The sequence below is a fragment of the Stegodyphus dumicola genome, chromosome X1 (genome assembly GCF_044657685.1).
Source record: "Stegodyphus dumicola isolate Sdum_Otavi_A_Nest chromosome X1, ASM4465768v1".
Taxonomy (NCBI): domain Eukaryota; kingdom Metazoa; phylum Arthropoda; class Arachnida; order Araneae; family Eresidae; genus Stegodyphus; species Stegodyphus dumicola.
Genome location: NC_140780.1, coordinates 82360111 through 82385161, shown reverse-complemented (window position 1 = coordinate 82385161; position 25051 = coordinate 82360111). Strand labels below are relative to the sequence as shown.

The 25051-nt window shown below is 31.7% G+C and overlaps 1 protein-coding gene across 5 annotated transcripts in view; it reads right to left on the bottom strand.

Moving 5' to 3' along the window:
* Positions 1 to 25051, bottom strand: part of Ufd4 (ubiquitin fusion-degradation 4-like) — a 405607-nt gene that overhangs the window by 12519 nt on the left and 368037 nt on the right. For all 5 annotated transcript variants that reach the window (XM_085808305.1, XM_085808308.1, XM_085808306.1 and 2 more), the window contains 6 exons: positions 19220 to 19458; positions 18967 to 19141; positions 14694 to 14872; positions 10521 to 10599; positions 1693 to 1786; positions 359 to 509 (listed from right to left, as the gene is read on the bottom strand). In XM_085808305.1, coding sequence (XP_085664431.1) covers positions 359 to 509; positions 1693 to 1786; positions 10521 to 10599; positions 14694 to 14872; positions 18967 to 19141; positions 19220 to 19458 — 917 coding nt within the window. The remainder of the gene's footprint in view (positions 1 to 358; positions 510 to 1692; positions 1787 to 10520; positions 10600 to 14693; positions 14873 to 18966; positions 19142 to 19219; positions 19459 to 25051) is intronic.

Genomic DNA, 25051 nt, shown 5'->3' with positions numbered 1-25051 from the left:
TTAAATAGCCATCTCGATCTAAAACTAGCAGTAAAATCTCATCAATTTTTTGATTAATTTCCTTGGAGCATTTAATTTTTTGGTAAATAAGTGATTCATATCCAAAAGCTATTTTTTAAACAGCTATGTATTCAAACTGTTCTTCCTTCAGTAACTACTTTTAACATTTTCTATATGACATTAATAAAATAAAAAAAATATTTGTCTTTTCCCCAGTCCCTAATAAATTAATCACTGAGCTAGCCACATCATTATTTGCATCTAAATATATCTGCTTAGCTATCAGTGTATATTATATTCATTTACTTCAAATTTTTTAATAAACTAGTTGTAAGATGCAGTTCTTAATAAAACTTACCTATCACGTGTAAAACCAAGTTTAGGTTCAGTATATGCCAATAAATCTTCTTTCGTCCATGTTGGATTTTGATCACCACAAAGCATTAATCTTGCTTCTTCAGGACTAAAAGCACCAAGTTTCTCCATAGGAAAGACGAGATTGAATCCAGCTAATAAAATAAAAATGATGACAATGATTTACAAAATTAGATACAACATTTGGATTCCCCCCTTAAAATGTCAGATCTACTTAAGATAAATTTTTCAGTAGGTAAAATTAAATTCTAGCATGATATATTTAAATATTCATGTTAATAACTTTAAGGAATCTACTATTAAGAAGGAGAGAAAAGTATCCCCCCAATAAAAGAAATATGTAGAAAAAGTGAGTGTTGTCTAAAAAGTGTCTTTTAAGAGGTCACCAACATGTTTTCTTTATTCCCTAAAAATCCAGGAACTGTATTCAATCTTGTATAAGAACTGAAAAAACTTTCAAGTAGCAATCTATTCAGGTTCAAATTACGCCATTCAAAATAATTATTCCAGTGGTTTTATTCACTTGTCCATCTTCAAAATTGTGACCTTACACAAGTAATTAATGCTACATCTTTCTGTATGCTAAATTATTACAATATGGAATTTTATTAATTTTCATTATTATGATGATGTAAGAAACTCTGAGGTCACAAAACGTTTCCAACTACTGATTTAGTATGTCAGCATTTAACAGCAACTTTCCAATATTCAACATTATCATTTCATTTCGGATAGAATTATTCATAACACACATATCATCCTCAACATATCTTTCAGGGTATTTATTCACATGGATATACTTCCTAAACTTTTGCTACCTTTGTTTTTACTCTGATCAGAAGCAACTTTGAATTACATCTGAAAAGAGCAAACTCGAATTCCTAAAAACAGCTGCAATAAAACACATTTGTCAGCACTTTTTAAAAATGAGAAAAGAAAGAGTATTTTTGAATAATGACAAAAGAAACCCTTTCACACTCAAAACAGATCTCAGTCAATTTTCCAGGTTTGGTAACTGAATTCTTCTACAACTAAGATTACAGAACTATGAAAAACAAAAGCTTATCAAACAAGGATTGGCACATAATATCTGGGGACAGTTAGATGTAGATTATATGCAGAATTTAATACTAAAGAACAATTTCTTAATAACTCACTTTTTATTTTACATATTTTTAAAAGATTAACTAACAATCATATGATTATACTGCAAGATTACCATATTTAATTTACTCTTGATTTAAACACTGTTAATCAGAAATTTTACTTTGAAAGAAATGAATGTCTGTTTTTCATACAGTAATTGCTAAAACTTACTTTTAAATGCTTCCATCTGCTTACGAATTCCAGTATGAAGACAAAAGTCTGTCATCAATTCAACATACTCTTCAACATTTTCAAGAGTTACTTCCTGAAATGGAAAAAAAAAAAAAAAAAAAAAAAATAATAATAAGGAAATGCTACCTTTAGAAACTCTTACGAAGGATAAAAAGATCCATCAATTTGTAGTTTAATGAAAAATTTTCAATGTATTATCACACTGATTAAGGACTGCCACCCACAGCATAAATTACAATTAGAAACTTTTATTTTACCTACTTTACCACTAATGACACAAGCTATTCAATAGTGCAAAAATATGTTTCTGATAGTTAAGTGGTGATTAATAGAAAATGTATCAATTGGTGAACATCAACTAGAAGGGTAAAAAAAGTATTGAAATCTCTATGAGCAGATTGTATATAGAGACTAAGTCCATTTCTATGGGATTTTACACCAAAACAATAACAGAAATAAAAATGAAAAAGTTTCTTAAATTGCATTTTTGAGACTCCTAAATAATTAGAACAAAAAAATAAATTTCTCTCTCCCCCACTTGAGATAGAGCTTAAAAAAAATTCTTTTTTATGATTAAAAAACAAATTCTGCACATTCTTCATACCCATATGCTGGGTAAACAAAGTATCTTCTTGAAATAAATATAATTTTATAAAAGGTAGAAAGGGGATCACATTGTCAGCAGCATTCAACAGTGCATAGAAGGTCGTTTTAAAAGTATACAACAATTCATCTTATACAGTAACTTTATTACTGAAATGTTATGAGCTTTCATAGCATTTTTAATAAGAACCATGAAAGAAAAATGTCAACTATACAGTTATGTATAAAGGGTACAGCAGTTAAATCCAAATCACAAAAAGAAAAGTATGCCAAAAGCACAGAATAAATATTAAGATAAGAACATTCCACAAAAACGTTTAATTGCTGAACCAATAACATGCAATTGAACTGCAGCAGGTAACACATAATTACACAACAGAATAAACCTTATCTTAATAAGAATTAAATTTGTAAGGGACTTTGCTTATTCTTTTTTTGGGGGGGGGATCAGTTAGCAGAAAATGCATTAAGTAGCTTTGGAAGTTGGTAAGTAACCTTGAGGAGTGAATTGAGGTCTGCTGCATAGACACTATGTATTGAATAGTAAAAGCCCAACCATCTGGCATTACCCAGAATATTCTAGAATTTTAGAAAAATTTAGTAAATGGCAGAATTTCAATACAATTATTAAATATTACATTAAAAAATTTAACATTTATTGTCACCAAACAGTACAATTTAGTGAAAATAATGGATAAGCATGACATCACAAGTAAGGTACTTTTGCTTTAATGTAATTTTAAATATTTCTTGATCAGCCAGTTTAAATTTTGTAAGAAAAATATAAGTTCCATTCCCCCGCCATCACATACTGAAACAATGATTACTATTTCAGACTACATGAAATGGAGTGTTACAGAATCCAGACATTCAAGCGCTATATCCATAATTAGTATTTCATTATTATCTAAGTAAATAAGTAGAGATTTAACATTTTCGCTGCAGATTTCATACCAGCACAGAATGTGGCATAAACAGTAAAAAAACAATCATGCACCAGGGCACGAGGTGTCGAGTGTGCTGCCTTAAGGTTCTGTTTTTGGTTTTTCCTCATGCAAACTAAATCAGAGGTCAATCAGTGATAAACTAAAGTGGTTGTTACTTATTGGCTGATGCTGTGTATTTATGTGTGGAATTGTAAACGCGAGGAGATTCTCTGGTTTTCCTCTTTTCTTTGGTTTTTAATGTAAAGGCAACTGTTGCAGCCTAATTGTTTTAGTTTATGAAATATATGTTAGTTTTATTTTAGATTAGTCGCAGTTTTTTAATTTAAGCAAGCCAAAACATGCTTTTGTTACAACTCCAACAGAGTGATGCTTCACTAGCCAGTCACATTCGTGCAAGAAGTGTAGCGCCTCAATATTTAGCCTCCGCTTCATTTGGCATTATATGTTAAGTGTATCTGCTGGTATTGGAGTAAAGGTTAGAAGCTAACTGAAAAGGTATGTTATTTCAAACTCATAGCTTTATCAGTTATTAAAAAATCTTTAAAATAATATATATAGATGATAGTTCTGCAGTGTATTTAAGCCCTGCAGAACTATCATCAAATGCATTCTAATACGTTTCTAACAGATGATGAAATAGCAAATTTTTTGGCTGAGCTTTCATTAAGTACCCGAGTGGTGTTAGTTATAATAGGTACGAAGATTTCACTCCTCCAGAAGGCGCCCATGCTATTTCAGTTTCTGAAGAGCAAGAGTTGCAAGACATGCAAGAGGCGATATGTCATCAGCATAATTCAGGCATGGTAGGAAATATAATTTGGGAAAATTCTCTCACAACAATGGAACAATTTCATGTCGCAAAATCACATTTTTTGTTTCAAGCTGTTTCAGACTGCAACCCAACTGATTACATTCACTATTTATTTAGTGAAAATATTCTGGATGAAGTAACTGCTCAAACCAATGACTATGCTTGTAATTTGCTGACACAAAACAAAGAAACATTCTAAAATTAATGCTTGGAAGAAAAGCACAAAAGACAAAACGCTAGTATTTGTAAGATTAATTTTACACATGGGAATTATAAACATAAACCACATTCAAGATTACAGGAAAGATACAGTTTCTGGCTTGAGTGCATTCTCAGTATGAGCAGGAATCATTTCTTTTATTGATAAGGGCACTGAACTTCACAACAATCCCACAACAAGATGCTGAATCCCCAAAGAATTAACTATATAGAATCAGAAGTATGGTGAATTTGTTCAGCACACAATTGGCTGAAATATACTATCCAGGACGAGAGATTAGTTTAGATGATTTGATATTATGGCATGAGCAGCTCATTTTTAAACAGTATATTCCAAGCAAATGCCATAAATATAATATAAGTTGTGTATGATCACAACTAATGGTACGGCTATCAAATTTACAGTTTATACTGGCATGATGGATGATTCTGGAGGGAAAGGACATGCACAAAAAGCAGCATTTAATTTATTGGAAGGAATGCTAAAATTCGGCATAGTGTATTTATGGACAATTATTATAACAGCTATGAACTGGCAAAATGTCTTGTCGATAGAAAAACTCATTGTACTGCCACAATCACAAGGAAAAAAGATTAGCAAGAAAAAAACTAAAGAAAAGGGAAATGGTAGCAAAGTATGCTAATGGTGTAATGATTGGCAAATGGAAAGACACAAGAAATGTAACTTACATTTCTAATGCATACAAAAGTGATATTGTAGAAATGACAAACAAAAGAGGTGAAATGAAATCAAAACCACTTCCTGTCATTCAGTATAATAAATTTATGGCAGGTATTAAGGTCAGATGCTTGCCTATTATTCATGTGGGGAAAAAAAAAAAAAAAAAAAAAAAAAAAACTTTAGATGGCCTACCAAAACACAGGGTAAATCAAAATGACTGCCCAATTTCATAGGTACACTATGCAAAATGTAATAAATGCATTACTTAAAAATGTATGTACATGCAGAGGTAACATAAGCAAGTTTAGAATGTACTCCTCACAAATGTTCGATATGTGCACCTTTTGTTATAATTTCTGAAATGTAATTCTTGCCAAACGTTGTGCAGCTCATCTGTATCGATGATGGCGAGAGCAGCTGTGATAAGGGCTTTCAAATCAATCATGGTTGTTGGACCTGGAGGCACATACATGCAATTTTTTATGAAATCCTACAGAAAAAAAATCACATGGGGTGAGATCTGGGGATCGTGGTGGCCAAGGCAAGAAAGCATTGGCTATGGTAATCCACCTTTGTGAATAATTACCATTGTGATAATTGTTTACCATTGTAATAACTTATTATTACAGTGGCTCTGCACTTCAGTTGAAATGTGGTGGTGAACCATCCTGCTGCAAAATAAAGCTATTCATATCCTCTTGTAGCAGTGGAGAAGCTATATTTTGAGCATATCCAGGTACATTTCTTCAATCACAGTGGTTTTAGAAAAAAGAACGGACCATAGATAGTTCATAGCACAAAACACATAAACCTTAGGGGAATCACGGTATTGAACTGGACATGGGGATGTTCAGCACCCCAAATTCTCACATTATAACTATTTACTAATCCAGAAATGTGAAAGTTGATTCATCACTGAATACTAACTTTTTCAAAAATTTGTCATCCTCCAAGAGCATCAGAAGTGTCTCACATAAAGATAATTGATGTGGCAGATCACTGGGTTTCAGATGTTGCACTAACTGCAAACAACACATTTTTATCTGCAAACATATTCTAAAAACTTTCCACACAGTTTTCTGGGCTACTCCCAATTCTTGTCCAGCTTGATATGTCAACTTTTGAGAGCTTCTCACATAGCTGGCTTCAATACACTCACCTACCTCTTTCCCTACTGAAGGATAGCCTCTTTACAAATGCAGCCTGTCTTGAAATTTTACACACCAATGATGGATTGTCTAATGATTCGGTGCTGTCTATCTGTATTTTGTTCAGAACTGGTGTAGTGACAACAGACATCTAACATGAAACTCAAGCACACAAAAAGCTTTTTGCTGTTGTGTCTTTTATGATGGTGTTTTTTGCACATTATGCTTTCGTAGGAACACTGATGACAACTGGACGTTCAGCTGCTTATATTATTCAAAAGCTGTTTATATTACTTCTGCATATATGTACACTTTTAATAAATATATATTTATTACATTTTGCATAAGTACACCTATGAAATTCAGGCATTAAATTTTGCTTACCCTGCATTTGTGCAGGTTTTGTAATAATGAATTCAAATCCACACTTTCTTTATAATGAATATTCCACTGAAAATATGTCACTTTATGACATTTGTTTATTGGTGACAAGCAATTTATTGAAACCACAACCTGTCCTTTGTGCTCCTATGCGTAATTCAGCCGAATCAGAACATTCCCAAACTGCAGGAAGAAAAGCAAATTGGAAAGAGACTGCAAAAGTTGTATTCCCTGGGTAAAGACACTAATTACATATGCAAAGTTTGCATTCCCTGGGTAAAGACACTAATTACATATGCAAAGTTTGCAACAAAAATAATGTATTTTATGTCTTATTTTCTTGACTTTGTTTCATTTTTACACGTTAAGTACCATAGCATAATGTGACATTTAGGAAATAATCGTGCCTTTCATGTGCTAACTTGCAGTCAAAATATTCTATCAAGAAAGGCCTTAATACTTAGTAATCAGCATGATACACACAATTATATTTTATTACCACTTTTCAATCATATTTGTTATAAAAAGTAAGTGGCCTTCTGGGAAAACCCCATTTCTGCAGTGGGGCATCAACTATCAATACATCCCCATGTGACTGGCAGTCAACGTGTTAAACTTCTGCCAGAATGACTGGCAACATCTTCGCCAACTTTCATGTTCAGCAGGATTTCATAATCTGATCAGGTATTCTACTTTCATGTTTTCAAGGCCTATGAAATATGTCAGCTTTTGTGAATGAAATATGTATTTTTTTAAAGTCTTACATAATTTTAAATGTAGCCTTTTGATATTCCAGTTGCTAACAAAAGCTAGTTGAATTTTTATTGCAATACAAAGACAAAAGGCACTTTGGTCTATGTTGCTCATTATTTGGATCTGTTACCTGGTTAACCACCGACTGGTCATAAAGACCACCAAATCAGCCTCTAGCAAGACTTTTAACAGGATGCAGTTTGCTGTAAATGAGCCATCATATGGCCTGGGTTGCGTTATAATGGTGTGTTACTACCCCAATGTAAAGGCATGCCTAGTTGCACACTTGTTGCATTGGGGGCCAAGGAAGCTTATGTGACAATTCATTTTTGGTGGGTGCAGGTGCATCATTTATTAGTAAGGATGGGAAGTGCTATGCCATGTGCTGTCTTTGTGTCCCTGAAGGGGAATAACCTTGGGGGTTCGAACTGATGTATGCTACACAGAAATCAAACATGGTACTGCTACACAAAAGTGCACTTCCTTCTGCAGTGTTAATAACAAACTCTTTCCTGAGGGTAAGGGCTGACCAGATATTTATACTGTCACAATTAATGATAAAACAGTACATCAAATACATATTTTACATCAACATCAAATAATATATATTTTAGAGGCTGTAAAAGATGCAAGCAATTTTGATTCATTATGAAAGTGCTAAGCAAAAATAAAATTTCTTAGATACTGTTAAAAGCAAAAGGATTAAAAATTAGAAAAGTGATTCTGATGCACTACATGATTCTAAGTGTGCGAACTGTGAGGTTCTAATAAAAACTATGTACTAGTAATACATATTTTTGCACTAACAGAGAATGATAAGAGTTCTAAAAATAAAACACACAAAATCAGAGTAAAATTAGACAATGATCTTGGTACTGGTTCAACATATCAGTTTACACATTTTATTCAGATCTAAGCAGACGGTGTCTATGCCATCAATTAACTGAAAATTTCAAATGTCAGAAGTGGAAAAAAATATGCAAAAGCAGCTAACACTTTAAAATCCCACTGGTCAGGAAAGTATATTAGCATACATAAGAAAGCTCCTATTATGAAGAAGCTTGTAATCCATCATTATTAAACTTCCTCATAAGCTCATTTTAAGATAATCTGAAATAAAAAAAAATTCAAACTATAAAAACACAAGGCATCATAATCAAGAATATGCTACTATGTTTTTACCAGTTAGTTGAAGCATACTTGTCTCAAATTTCTGTTTTGGTTTATTTGATCATGGCAAAGGACTTGAGGGCTATCTGCCTATAGGGAGGAATGCCGTAATAGTCGGCCTTCTACAGGAAACTGGCTCATATGTGTGTTATGGTGACCAGAAAAATGCCCACAGGAAAAATGCTCACAGCTTAAGCCCACATGGAAAAAAGCTCACATGGACAGCTCACATTAACCTTTTCAGGGGTGGTATATTTTTATATAATACTGTAGTAAGATTGGAGAAACTGTAGTAAGATTTTGCATATACTGTAATATTTTATACCACTGCCCCTGTATGACATTTTTTGCTCTGTAACTGCCAACAGATCACTTTTGTTTTCTTACTCTATTTTTGCATACTTTGGATGTGTATCTACAGAAATTGATATTTGAATGAAATTATTTCAGTTTGAAGCCCAAAATTTCTGCAGCCTGCATAATGCTATAACTGAACTAGCATAATGTTACAAGGAAATTGTAACTCAGCCTCAAAAATGAAAATCTACTTTTTTGAAATCGTATTTTATGCTTTAGATAATATATAAAAATAACATGCTTAGGCATTTTCTTGTAACTAGTTGTATAAAACTCAAATAGTTGCTTCTTCGTTTTTTCTTCCAAAGATAAATGTTTTACATTTGAACCTCGTGTTGCCCCGTGTTGTGCTCTGTGGCACACAGGGAATTGCTTGTGTTTTCAATTTTAAAAAACTGGCCTTAGAAATTATACCCTCTTTCACCAACTGTGAAAATCTACTTGTATTCTTACCGAGGAAATAATTTATTTTGTGTTGCTTAGTCTCTTAACCTAAAAGCTAACAAAGACAATCCCCTAAAAGCATGCTTTCATATCAGCAGTAGTTCCAGTATGATAGATTGTGAAAGGCAAATCTGAAGCACATTCCTATTTCCTGTGTTTGTAAGAGCTTTCATTTGTGATCTTTTTACAATATTGGTGAAGAAAGCATGACCAAATTAGACATCAATCAATTTTCATTTTAGCTACATAATGGGATGTCTCTCGGGGCTAACGATCTATGAGTGTATAGCTGCATAATGGGTTGTCTCTTGGGGTTAACGATCTGGGCCCCTATTAGTGTGTGACATTCTGATGTCAAATGACAATTTGGAAAAACTATCCTTCTACCACCCATAATTTTATATTCCAATTTGATTCACTTGTAAAATGTTAGTCAATGACTGTGTTCGTTTTATTATTTAATTATTTATTACTTGCTTTGATAAAAAATTCATTGCCATTTTAACTGAAAGAAATTTGATTTAAATTAAAAGAAAAAAGTATTTTTATTTGCGAAGGACTTTAAATTAAGAAAAATTCCTTTTATTTGCATGAAACAGAATACATAAGATACATCTATTTAATTGAAATTAAACTGAACTTTTACTGATGGACAGTTAAAAATAAGTAATACCCATTACTAATTTAATTATTGTTATTAAATAATAAGTTTATTAATTAAATTGTTAATAAATATTAAAAATTGTTATTAAATGTAATTAATATTAAATTAATAGATTTTAATGCTATTCAATTAACAATGAAGAAACATGCAAATAAATTATCAATCACCTTAATTTATTGAGACTGGAAGAAAAAACAAGTGAACTGGACAGTTGTCATTCCAGATATTTTGGGCCCAGATTAATTTTATTTTTAGTGACAGGTTTGCCTAGCATTTCATTACTTAATTAGTTTTTGAACGTTATAAGAACAAATGGTTCTTTTACCTTACTAGTTACTTAATTTATTCTGGATTATATTAAGAGACATTTTACACTTAAAAAGAGTCTTTGCATACTGATATAATATGGATGCAATAAAAATACTGTCCATCATAAAAGCTGTAGTAAGCTGTAGTCAGAATGTATCAAAATGCTGGAAATGATCTAACAGCTAAGAGGTTTGAGACAGACATTTATCTAATGGATTACTAAACATAATTCAGCAAACACATATTTATTTCAAGATCAGATTCCACTCAATTTTCTATATGGATACATTATTAAAAATCTAAATTACAAATCACTTACTATATTTTCACCTCCTGCTTTCAAATCTACAGCAGTAAATCCATATATTTCAGATGGAGGAAAGTACTGAAATGTTAGCCTAAACAAAAAACATATCAATAAGTTTATTAAGCTATGGGGGGGGAGAGAAAGCATCATTAACATTTCTTGACATTGGTTTTAAGCATAAAAACAAAAGCTTCCATTTAACACTTGTCCATTTTGATATCAAGTATGTTTTATGCTCAAGTACTTTTCCCATTTTCTTTATATGACATAGAGTGTGTGCTTTTTGCTTATTTGCATACTAATGGACTAGTTCAATTATAGCAAAGGGATATCTACAGTTTTAGAAAATGAAAATTTGTGGAAAATCCCTGATTACCCACATTAAGTTAAAAAAATAATTGCAATACTGCTAATTAATTTGAGGTCGATGCATTTTATTCATATTTTTAAATGCCCATATTTCATGAAATAATCACTATTTTCATTTCAAAATGTTGGTCTAATTTTTTTTTGCCGAAGACTGTCATGTTTCTGTTTATTTTGTTAAATTTGGTTGAAACCTCTGCATGCTATACACGAAAAACACGCACCACAAAGGGGGAGGGGAATTTATAAGAAACCTGTAAAATTAACATACATGATATTTTTACAAAAATGCTTACAGACACTGCACACACCATGTAAAATACAGTGTGACAGTTATTTCCTGATTTTTATGTTAAAGTTTTGTTGTTGATTCCGATATGCACTCAAAATTGAATTTTGACAAGAAAGTCTGAGCTCTAACATGTTATTTACATGATTACAATTACAGAACAATATGTTCAGCATTTCTCTTTGGTGACTTTTAGCTTAATATATGTTATGTACATATACACATGATGGTTAAAAATAAAATTAAGCAATGTCAAACCAAGCCTTGAATTAAAAAATGTGCTAAAAACTGTCATATATTTTGTAGGAATAGCATTAATAAAATTTTCATAATCTTTAGGGAGCAGTCAGAACTTAGCACTTCAAAGAAAATATCTGAAACATATATAAAAAAGTATATAAAACATACATAGAAAACAAATACATCAAAAGATTTCAAACTCCATCATCTCATGGCATCAACCCTTTGAAAAAAATGTTACAAGATGCTGTTTTTATTGTCATCTTCTGCTTTTATTATTTTGCCTTATTTTTTTACTTTGAAATACATCTTGCTCTTCCAAAACTAATATAAAAATATTTTACTCACATTAGTACATTTACATACATGCGGACATATATATATATATATATATATATATATATACCATTTACCACACACACACATACATATATATATATATATATATGCAGACTATTAGGATCAACTGTTACAGCAAAATTATGATTTCCAAATATGCAAATAATACATATAACCTTTGTTGTTTTTTGTTTGCCATTTATGTAAGCCACAATTTTCAAATCTCCTGCAACCAAAACAAGAACAATAAATACTTTTTGTAGTTAACCATTTAACTGTTCAATCCCCCCCCCAAATTTGAGCCAAAAATTGTCACTTTTTTATTGCAGCTTTCTGTTTATTTTACATTAGTAAATAGGAAAACATTGTTAAAATTAACATTGTACGATTTTTACGCATTTAGAAAAACTTTCTGACTGCAGATAAAATAATAATATTTTCCCTGGAAGTTGTCTTTTCTTCCTATATTAGCACCCGACAGGAAAGTAACACAATTGTATATATAAAAAATGCAATTACTTCACAATTATGTTCACTTACAATTAATTTATCTAATAATTCTTTTTTACAGCAAAGATCTGATTTAGTGTGATACATTTAAAAAAAAATGGGTGAAGCACAGTACAGACAAAAATACTATTAAGTCTCTTTTCCTAATTCTTTTGCAATTGTCTTTTTTTTTTTTTTTTTTGAGCGAAACGCACATAGCATGGGGTCTTATATATATATTTTTCTGTACATAAAACCCGTCTAATAAATGTCTTTCTGCCAATCGGATTGGAGCTGATAAGCATCCAGGAAGACCATTTACCTTTTACTTTTGTATGCCATTTAATCAGTCAAACAATAATATCCAATTAAAACTGTAAATTCATATCTTTACCACCATGTTTTTATACAACATATAAGGGTTCTAAAAACGATTTCTAGCTCATACTAGAGAATTTTCACTAACTGCAAATTCACTTAGACACATTTCACATTTTGATTCCGAATCACAGACTGAATTGCAGGAAATTAGATGCATACATTCTGAACTATTCATTATTTTATGGTAAATAACAGTTTTAAATACTTGTACATCAGTCAGGTTATGAAATCAACAGCAAAATACATGCGAAAAGCTACACACACAAAAATAAAAATCTGCTGAGTTGGGCAAATTACATGAAAGAAGGTACACTTTTGAATCTATTGGAATAGAACAAACTAGACTTCACAATCTACCACTAAATCCACATCTATTGCCATCTATACAACTAATTTGATAATAAAAATAGAAAAGAAACAGGAAAAATAGTAAATGGCACACAGAAATGAGATTGCCTGTACAATCAGGCCCATTCAGATAGCATCCATTTAAAGCACTGGCAAAACAGACAAGTGGTTCTACAACAACAGAAAAGTAATGCATATGAAATACTTATTTTGTTTACATATAACATGAAATTCATCAGCTTCTTTCTAGTAAATGCAACATTTTGTATAAGGAAAGCATTAAAGAACAAACAATTTCAAGAGAGTTTTTTAAATCAGGACTTCATTACACTTCACTACATCATCAGGTTAAAATTTAAAAATAAGTCTAAGATTTATTAAAAAAAAATTTAATGAACATTTTATCTCTCAATCATTATTTAATCTTTAAAAAAGGAAATCGAGCAGTTGCCAAAGCACACATTAGCATATATTAAAAATTAATTATGACAGAGATTATTATTCTTCATGATTATGAACATAATATACAATAAATCTGTTCTTTACATCAGCCTTACCATACAATTATTATAATTTCATACTAACTTAAATTTCCAACTGCATAGCTGCTCTTTTAATTCATACACTCACAAATTCTTACATATTATATTATATATAGGGTGGTCATAAAAAACTTCCCAATATATGAATCCCTAGCGACCTATCTGCTCAACCAATTGAAATAAAATTTCATTGCTATGATCATAATCACAAAGGTACATGAATTGCTATTTCAAGGTATGTACTCGTGATTGGGATGATTTAAAACAATACAGTTTTCCTGTTATGTTTGCAGGAAAAAAAAGTTTGAAATTTCTGAATGGCAACACCGACTTGTTTCCTGCACAAGTTGATCAGTGCAATAAAAAAACCATAAATGGCATTGGAATGATACACATATCCCAAAAATTGCTGGCATCAAACATTAGCAAAGAAAAGCATTGTATAGGACAATGACAACATAAGAATCAATATAGACAGGAGAAAGGAAAGAAACTTCTACTAGAATTACAACTTTTCAACATGTACAATTACAAGTCAGAGGCATCGCCTGTTATTCTGCAGTTTCGTGGCCACTGCAATCCCCCAACCTCATTCTGATAGATTTCTGGTTCTTGGGTCAGAATTGAAAGATGGCATAAAATGCAGAGCTATACAGATTCCTTTCATGGTGTTACATTAGTCACTGTTGGCAACAATCTCAAACATGCAATGCACTATCGTCTGCAAAGATGAGCAAGCTAGAAACTTTTAATTCCAATAAAAAATTCTCCTCTTCTCTCTTCCATTGTTAGTGGACCTTTACAATCCTTTACTTTGCAAATGTTTTATGCCAGCAATTTTCATCATACATAAACCATATTCTAATGCCATTTCTGATTTTTCAGTGTGCTGTTCAATTTGCATACGAAAAAAGTGGAATTTGAAAATTACAACACTTTTCCCCCTCTGATCATAATAAAGAGAGATTTATTGGTTTAAATCATCACAAATAAAGAGAGATCTATTATTTTAAATCATCACAATCTCAAGCACACACATTCATACAACAATGTCTGAAATTTTATTTTGATTTCTTGAACGGATCTGTTGAGGGGTTTATATATTGAAAAAAAATTTTATGAGCACACACTATATACATAAAAGAACCTCAGTAAAACACATAAATTTATTTAACAGTATTTTAAACTTACGCAAGATCTTCGATTTTAACTGCCATACCGGACCCATTTGGAGAAGGCATAGGAATGCTCAAATTCTTTAACTGATTTATTCTATCTTCTTTAGAAAGACTTCTCTCAGCTAAGATGCAATGTTTTTTGGTTGCAAGTTCTTGCAGTTGTCTTAAAAATTTAGCCTGCAACTCATTAACCTGATAAAAAGTAAAATATAGTGTAAAAAAATGCTAATATATCCTGCATTGTTACCTTATACAACAAGATTAATTAAAAAGTTAACACTTTAGGAATACTGATAATAACTAATCAAAATGCTTAATGCAACAGCACACAAGCTTAGCTTGAATAATCTCTTATGTTCCATTTACAAGAGAATTTGTTTCCTTGAGTTTGACTTTCCTTTAGGTGAGATTAATTTTATATAATTTATTCATATGAAAGGTAATATCTAATACAATGCTGGATGAAAGAGAATAGGTCCTAAAAGTATTTCCCTATACACTGGCTGAAGCAAAGAGACATCTCTCCTCCCCAAGACTCAAAACATAGTCATTTGTCATAAAATGATATCGATTTAACTTAGTAGAAAAAAGAAATTTGGCATAAAAACAAACTCGTATACAATAGCAAGTCTAAAATCCAGACCTTTGGATCCCCAGGTAATAAATAAAATAATCCCCTCTTAACATGCCTAGGAACAGAGAACATAATAACAAGAGGAGGCAAGTGAGCTGAAATGAGATTTCTTCGTGCTAAGATTCCTGCATGTCACTTTCAAATAGCTGCTGGTTTAGGAGTAGGCATCGGCTGCCAAATACTCAAAACATAGTCATTTACCATAAGAAATCTTCAGACAACTTTATTTAAAATTAAGGCTTTTCGCATTATTAAATTAAGATCATGCATAATTTTCTTATCCATTCAAAAAAGGAATTCTGTGAATAAGAGTGTTGGTCTAGAACATAAGAAGTTTCTTAACTTCAAATCTATCTTTCAAATCAAAAATCCTATTGCTCTATAATTAATGATTTTTTAAATTTTATTTCCAATTAGAGCAGCCTTTATCGTAATAATTTAATATTTAACCATTTAATTTCCATACTGTTTACTTTTTATGATTTAAAAGGAAGAAAACTTATTTTTAAGACTTGCAACTAAATTATTATTAAATACAGTTTTAGTTATTTATAAATCTGATTTTATTTATTCATATAAATGAATATTGCAGACTTTCTAAGGCAAACTAGATTGTATTTCCCTACATGTGAGAAAAATCACAAAAATACCCATGCAGCCAGATTTCTCACAAAGATTCAAAACAAAAGTCAAAATACCTGTGTTCAGTGGTCTTATCCAATTAATCCCACTGGGTTTTACAATTCAGTAAATCGCAGTAACTCTCACATTGAATTAAGAGATGGAAATGATACAATTTGAAATACTTAAAGGAATTTTTGTAAGGTATGCAAAGGAAGAAGGTTTATGTGAAGCAAAAAGTCTTGTTTTATTGCTACCTCCATGAAATATCCATTATGGTATCAAGCACAATGCTACAATGAAATACCACTGAATGAGTTTGGGTATTCATCCTCCTTTTACATCAGAATACAATGCCATTGTTTCAAGTACTACCATTTCAGAAAAGTGATTAGTGACAGTGCAAGAAGGTAATAACTTTAATGAAGCAGTAATGGCAATTTAATGCTTAAACCTTGAACTGTAACTAATAATTTGCAGATGGCTTTGAATGAAACTGTATATTATAAGGACTTCTGCAAGGCACATATTTAATTACCATTATTAATGCCCATATAGGTTCATTACAACTCGAGAACTCTTTCACCTGAACTCAGATGCAAGTGAACCTTGATTCCCCCCCCCAACCTGGCCGACATTCACTGGAGCATATTCTTTGTTTCATGCATTTACCATTATTTGTTTTGAATTTAAAGCATATTTTCTGCCATTTTTTTTATTTTCTCTTCAAATGCACATACATATACTGCTCATTCTTAAATGCTGGTAAGTGTTGCACTTCATATTTGAAAATCATGGGAAGCAAAGTCAAAACTTTGGTTTTCCTATAACTACAGTCCCAAACAAAAGATTTAATAACAACTAAATGAAGCAAAATATCAGTGAACGTTAACTGTCAAAGCATACTCCTACATTTTAGATATGAAATGATGACTTCTAACAAAATAAAACACATGAAATTATGAAACACGGAATGATCCATAAATTTGCACAACCTAACATTACTTGAATTAGGAACAATGATTTTGCTTCTACTGTTCTACACAATTTCTTTAGTACTTGCATTCAGAAAATACACATCTTAATTTTAAGAAATCAGTGTTCCAAAAATTCATCAGATTTTTTCCAGATGCTTGAGTTAATGTGCATATCGTTTACTGTAATAAGTAGATATGAAACAGGAAGGAAAGAGGAATGAAAATATGAGGAGCAGTAAAAGTCAGTCACATACTCTTAATAACAAAGTATAACAGTTATTAACTATACTACATAAAACTCAAAACATAAAAATAAACATGAATGAATGAAGACTGTATATATGCTGAGCAAAGACACCCAGACTAAATTTATCACTCAGAGCCTTATTCTGGTGAACTAGAAGGATTAATGCAGTATATATCATATAAAGTATAAAACTGCAATGACCAAAAAGAATCTGTAGCATGTGATAAATATGTGGGTATTACATAACTAAACTTTAAAATATAAATCAGAAGACAGAAGTACAAAGAAAACGTGAGATTTGAAAGAATAGATGGGGGTATGTTTAAGGGGATGAGAAATTTTATGTTAAATAATCTGCACATGCTATGGAATTCATAAATAAGGCAAATTAAATTTTTAATAAAATATATCTGAAAGACCTGATGACATTTTGGTTGGTTTATACATTTAGTATTTATATAATTCACATTAAATTTTAAACAAATTTACAAATAGTTAATGATATTAACATTTGCAGTTAAAACCAGAACATTGTACGAGGGCTATCCAGAAAGTAGATTACGTTTTGGAATAAAAAAATAAACAAAGTATAGGAAACAAATTTTATTATATACAGATGAAAGCCACACTCAAATACTACTTTTCTACATAATCACCATACAAATTAAGGCATTTATCGTAGCGATGTACGAGCTTGGAAATTCCTTCATCGAAAAATTCGGCCGCCTGCGCCTTCAACCACTTCGTTACCTCTTCTTGCCTTCCATCTTGCACAAAACTTGTGGTAACCAAGCTTTTCGCTGATGATTTCGTGCAACAAACTTCGCGAAATTTGTGGAAAACTCAAAGAAAGTTCCGTTATTGTGAAATTTCGATTTTCACGGACTTTAGCATCGACTTTTTCGAGAAGTTCGGCGGTCACTATGCTGGGTCTCCCACTTCGATCTTCGTCGTGAACATTGGTTCGGCCATTTTGAAATCTTATGACCCACTGACGCACTCCACCTTCAGTGATAATGTTGTCCCCATACACTTCACGAAGCTGCCGATAGATTTCTATCGGTTTACAGTTTTTTGCAGTCAGAAACCTTATTACTGAGCGCACCTCGCAGCTCGCGGGATTTTCAATTAACGCAGACATTTCAAACCGTCACAGTATCTGAACGGAGCACAGCACGAACCTCTCACTAGCACGGCTAGATGCAGACTGAGCTGCGCAACGCTCTGACCCCAAGATGGCCGCGCTAGCCCCGCCCCTAGCGGACACAGACGGAAACGTAATCTACTTCCTGGATGGCCCTCGTGACTACAACATTAAGCTGCGGAAGTGAAACAACTAAAATTATTTTAAACTACACAGTGAACATGTGCATATTCTAAGCATATATATGTGTTGCACTCTACAGAAGCCAGTATTACTGCCATATTATCAAACTGCTAAACCGGTAAATATACCAAAAGAGTGCATTTGCAAGAAAAGTTTGGGTAGGTGAAATGGATTATTTGCAAACACAATGAGAAATCTGAAATGACTGCATAAAAAATTTCATTTTGAATGTTTTTTGTGCAGGATCTCTACATAAAGAAATATGAAAGTATCTGTAGATGCATGTAAACTAGTTAATCAAACAAAATTAACACAGTAATCCATTTCTGCATTTTGTATCGAAAACAAAAGATCAAAACACTAAAATGTTATAAAAAGTCTCAACGTAAAAACAACGAATATGTAATACTTAAATTATCAGTCTCAGTAAACAGACCCCCAATTTGTCTTATAAAAATACATTATAAAATTTTGACTTACTTCAAGAAAATCTTCATAACCCAGAATGCCATAAAACCAGGCACATGATGGCTCTGGTAGCGATTTTTTTGACTTCTTATTTTTTTTCAGCTGTTCTTCTGTCAAAACAACGTACAAATCATCCTCTGTAAATGATGAAACCATGGCAGCAACAGATGGATTAGGAGCAGGTTCCCTGAAATAAGTCAGTACTCTAAGAAAATGCAATTAAACAAATGTCACAATAAAGTATAGTAAAATATAGCACAGTTACCTATCACGCATCTTGCTCAACACTTCCCCATGGCACATCAGTTTAAGAAAAGGACGAGAAAGAGGTAAATCAACCAGGCGATTATCTTGTAGAGCTTTAGCTAAGAAAATTCCCAGAAAATGAAAGTAACGTTGAACACTTTCTATTATCTCGGAATCTTGAGGAAGTGGTGCTGGAAACAGACCATATGAGTTGCTTATGTAATAACCAGGAGGTTTGACTGTTTCATTTTCCATACTCTGCATTAAAAAAAATTCAGGTAATAATTTAAACAATTATTTACAGATGCAAACTACCTACTACTTAATACATGAAAAGAATATTTATTTAATTTACATATGCATTTGCCATTATGAAAAATAGCAACAAACTTTAATTTTGCAACCATAAATATTTAAATGATTTTAAAAACCAATAACATACATAAATAAGAGACATTTAAAATTTCCAAAAGCAATTTCTTAATAATATGCTAAAAGAATATGAAAATGCAAAATCCATCAGAAAAAATGTAAAAAATACATACATTACAGACTAAAAATGATGGCATATCAATCAGACATAACTTGCAAAGGTACTTTTTAATTGCCACTCCTTCTCAGAGAATGCAAAATTAACTATCTGGATGGCAATCTAATTTACTTTTAGATAGGTACATTTCAAATGGTAATAATTTGACAGTTTGACTTTTTATTAATAGTATGACCTCGCATACTGTTAACAAAATTTAAAAAATAATATAACAGCAATGTAGTTGTGATTTCAGGGACAGATGAAAGTTAAATTTAGGTAACATAAAGACAGCCTCTAGTCAGCCTGCAATTTAAAAATGAAACTTTGTTCTAGTAGCTAGAAATTATTCTTAAGATAACTATTATTTTACTTTACCAAAAATTGAGGGATCTAGCCTCTCCAAAAAAATTCTCAGTATCAGAGCATTATTTTTAGTAACAGTCAAAATTCCTACATTGATCATGAAATTTAAAATGAACGTCACTCTCTTCAGGACTAAAAGATTCACATGAAAAATGACAAAAGATAATGAACTACTGATGACATTCTTATAAACTCTTAAGTAGGTATGAAACTGATTACTTGCAGCTTCACTTCAATTTTAGATCACTGAATGAGGTGGTTAATAACAAATAACATGAAAAAAGAATTTTTGTTGAAAAAATGTTCAATAAAGGCATCTTTCGCAAACCATGTAGCACAAACAAAATGCAACAGCAAAATAGCAATGCACTTTCACTGAAAGTTCCTGTATTCAATATATTTCAACATTTAACAATACAATTAGATTTATAAATACAAAATCCGGTCTCGTCAGGACTTCGTCGATTCCAGATCAGGGATTTTTCTGGATATTAGATCATCAGTTTAAATCCAGTAAGATGGCATGTAGAAATTATAAAATTAAAAATATGAAATTGTGATTTATAAAATAATGAAGTATTTATGATCTAAAGGGTATCAAAATTTACACACACAAAAAAAGCTTAATATTTATTAGTTTACCTTATTAAACATTTCTTTCAATGTAAGTTGTGCAAATTGCTTTGTTTTTTTGTGCTAATACTTTCTCTTTAATTCTGTAGACAGACATAATCTCTTGTTTAGTTACATTGTTGAAGTCCTATAGCTGCTATTTCGAGAAGTCCGACTAACTTGTCAATTGAAATTTTCTCATTTTCAGTAACTTCTCTATCACTTCTTCACTATCGGTAGTGGTATTTTATGGATCTAGAACCATACTACAGATTTGGCCATTCATTAATTGATTGATGATTGAGAAGCATTGTCATCACAATGAAAAACTTCTTTTATATCATCTTCATTTATTACCGCTTCTCCACATTTCTTTACAAAATCTGTTAATCGGAAAATTTCACCTTTGTTATGCAATATCCGAAAACCTTTAAAATTAGCAGCTATCATTATCAAATTTAGCTATTCATCACTATACATACTTGGCTATGCATCATGAGCTTGATGACTAACAAGTTGTTCTATTAAATTTTATTTTGCTTCTATCGCACACTGAGACAATTAAGCGTAAATTGTATTAGTTTAGTTCTTTATTATATTTATGTCTATTTTTTGCACATGCTTATCAGAGTTCTGAATAAATAAATTCCCACCATGTACTTAAGCCTTATTGAGGGCAGGATTTAGATATCTTACTGCCTGATTCAGTCTCTGTGGGTCCTAAATTCTGCAACTCAATGCGGCCATACGAGCCCTGGCGCTGGTTCTGAGTTTATGTGAATAACAAATCAGTTATTCTTAATTCAAATAGCCCTAAATGTAATCTTTGGGACTATGAGCAACATCAACAAAATCTATTTTTAGCATATGGAAAGAAAGTTTTGATAAATTTTCCCCTGTCAACATATTTTAGCAAATTTAACTTAAACTTGTTATCATCGTCACGCGTAATGCCAACATAAAATGTTACCACACTCCTTTATTATTCAACTAGCTGCGGGATCAGCTTTCGTCTGGCTTTTAAATATACCAGAAAAATGCCTGAAGGGAACACCAAACGTTAAATTTAAGAACTGTGCAGCATTTTACTCTGCAGAACAACTTCATAAAAAAAAAAAAAAAAAAAGAGAGAGAAAGAGAGAGGGAAGGGGAACCCCACAAATTTTTTTAAAAAGGTATTACATATAACAAACTTACAATGAAATTAGCAATATCCCTTAATCATGGATACAAATATTAATTAGCCTAATAAATAAATTAACCAACTTCCTATTGCCTTCTCTCAATAAACGTCCAGTATCCAAGAGAAATATCAAATTCAAAAACAGTACAGAATTATCACCCTCATTTTCCCAAGTGGCAACTGTGCTGATTTTCAACAGTCAGCAGTCCAGTATACAATTGAATGAAAAACTGTTGCCAAAACCACTTTTCTAAAAGAATGAAACTATTCAAAATGATGTGATAAAATCAAAAATATAAAATAAAAAAACATTTGATTTGAATTTGGAAAAAAAAATCGCTTCAATGTACACTGGCTCTTATCTAGATGCAGCTATATACCAAATTTTCTAGCACTGGGTCTATTAGCTTACACGCAGCATGAACGAAAGATACACAGACACTTTGTTTTATTATATGTACAGATTACTAACATAAAAAAATTGTTTAGGCATCGTTACATGAGTCATTTCTCAATTTGGTTTCGGTTTGAGATGTATGCCAAGCACATATGCAGCAACGGAGCAAAAATATTGATTGTACTAATTTATGCTAAAATGACTGTTTCTTCAATAACAAGGTACTATGTTATTTAGTGTCGAAGTGAGATTAAGAATTGGGACTCTCCAGATGTTTTATTATGCACAGAGGGAGAAATCAAATGTGCAAGCGTAAAGCCTATGAGAAAACATTGTTGGTGTTTTTGAGATCTGGATTTTAGATCATCCCAGATAATGGACATCCGGATTTCACACTTTGTACCGCATTATCAAGCAATATGGTTACACTTTGTATTAGCATAAGTGAGGAAAAGATTAAAAGGAGGGAAACTGAAATTTAGCTACATATCTGAAAGCTGATAAAAACAAGTAAAATATACATTTCTAGAGTGAATTAAGCAATAAAAAATTATACTTAATTTGTTAAATATATAATTTTGGGACAGACAGCTTACACACCGAAACTAAACAAACTGAAATACTAAATCTGAAAACAAAGTATATGACAGTTGGGTTAGTAATATTTCAATGTGCTCATTTGGCTCCTATCATACAAAGTACTTGATAAGTGACATGAATAGTCCCTATTCACAGAAATTACAGTACATCATGTGGCACATAACTACTCTGCCAGAATTATTTTCCTTCACATCATGATTTCAAATCAAGTTAAGTCAGCTAGAGCTACTTGCCTAATGGGAACATTCACGAAGGTTTGCCGATGGGAAACCTGGCTCATATTTAATTTAGGCATGTATAAAACCTCAGCTCCTTCAGTAGCCAAAAGAAAAACTAGGATGAAGCATCACTAGAATTTCTTTGTCTTGTAGCAGGCTATTTTAGGGGGAAAAAAAAGTTGAAAAGTCATGCTATTAGCATGAATAAAGCCTGCTAGATTTTATTAGAGGACTACTTGAAGTCAAAGCTACAGAAATCATTCAGTGTCACTGTCAAATTAATATTTTGGGGGGACACAGAATGAAATAAAGCTATGCCTGACTAACAAATAATAAAACTATTGCATATGAATTCTCATAACATAATGGTTCAGATTTCAGCAACAAATTCAAACTCCACTAGAGTTTCAGCTTGTGGATGTTTTCAAGAAACAGAGCTTGATAATGACTAGTTAATTAAGACACAATAACATGCCAAACAAATACTAATTCAGACAAAAGTCAAACAACAAAAATCAATGTTATATTTACAAATTTTCACAGGACTAGTTTCGATGGTTTTTACCGAACCACCATCCTCAGCTGCAAAAGCGCAAAAGAATTAGATAGGATATAATGATTAGATAAGAAAGCCTGGACACAAAATAAGCTAGTGGCGCCATCTGTTGATGAAACCAGAACTAAAACAATTTCTTTAAAGGCCGAAGGCAAAGATGAATTGAAATTAGGATCGTTAACTAGAACAGAAAGATTTTTTTTTTAATGTGAAATGCCTCTGGAAAATCTAGTTCACCAATGGAACATGTTTTTTGAATAATTTTGGCAGCAGAAAAATTGAAAGTGTGATTTTCAGACCAACAATGTTGGGCAACAGAAAACTTCTGTTTCCTTTTTTCTAACATATGCCTCATGTTCTTTGATGCGAAATTTTAAGGCTCTCTAAGTTTGGCCAATGTAAATTAAACCACACTGGAAAGGAATCCTATAAATACCCCAGGAATTCATATCCGGAATGGGATCCTTGAGTATGAAACTCGGAATTTTATTGATGGGAGAATAAACGACCCGAAAGTTAAATTTCTTGAAAATATGTGCAACTTTATAGCTAACTGATGGAAAGAAGGGAACGACAACAGAATTTTTATAATCTCCTAAAACAAGAGTGTGTCTTTTAGTGTGTTGAGATGAGAATTTTTTTTTAACTGCTTGATAAATCATGTTGGGTGAAAAGCCCCTGTCAATAGCTATTGCTTTTAAATAATTTAGTTCTTCATCAAGGGATAGTTTGGAGGAGCAAAGTTGAAGAGCACAGAAAACATAGGAATAAAATGAATTTGCGTTTTTGCAGCTGAGGATGGTGGTTCGGTAAAACCCATTGAAACGAGTCCTGTGAAAATTTAAAAATATAACGCTGATTTTTATTTTTTGACTTCTGAATTAATGACTAGTTATTCATCTAGCTATTTAAAAATGTCATTTGACATGCACACAAATCATCTTTTAATATGTTTTAATTTCTTTTTGAGAAAGGCAAACTTTCTATTAACAGTTCATACATTCTGCAGTGCTAATTTTTTACTTTTAGTACTTTCGTACTTACTTCTTACCTCGTTAACTGCTTCTTTTACATTTAGCATTTATCCCGATATGTCATTAGTCTCAGACATATCGGAGGGGGGGGGAGTGCTAATCGAAACTACAATTACATTAGACATGCATATGTTTTAAAAGTATATACACATTTCTTAATCATACATATTTCTTATAAAAATGATAAAAATTCTAAACCCCCCCCAAATAATCTTGTATTTACAAATATCTAACCACAAAATGTCATAAAAGATATATTGCAATTCCTAGTTTTAGCAATTACACTTATCGTAAGTGAGGTATACTATTCCAGCAGAACTATCAGGTGGGTTCTCAAACTTGGTTTATAAATCTAA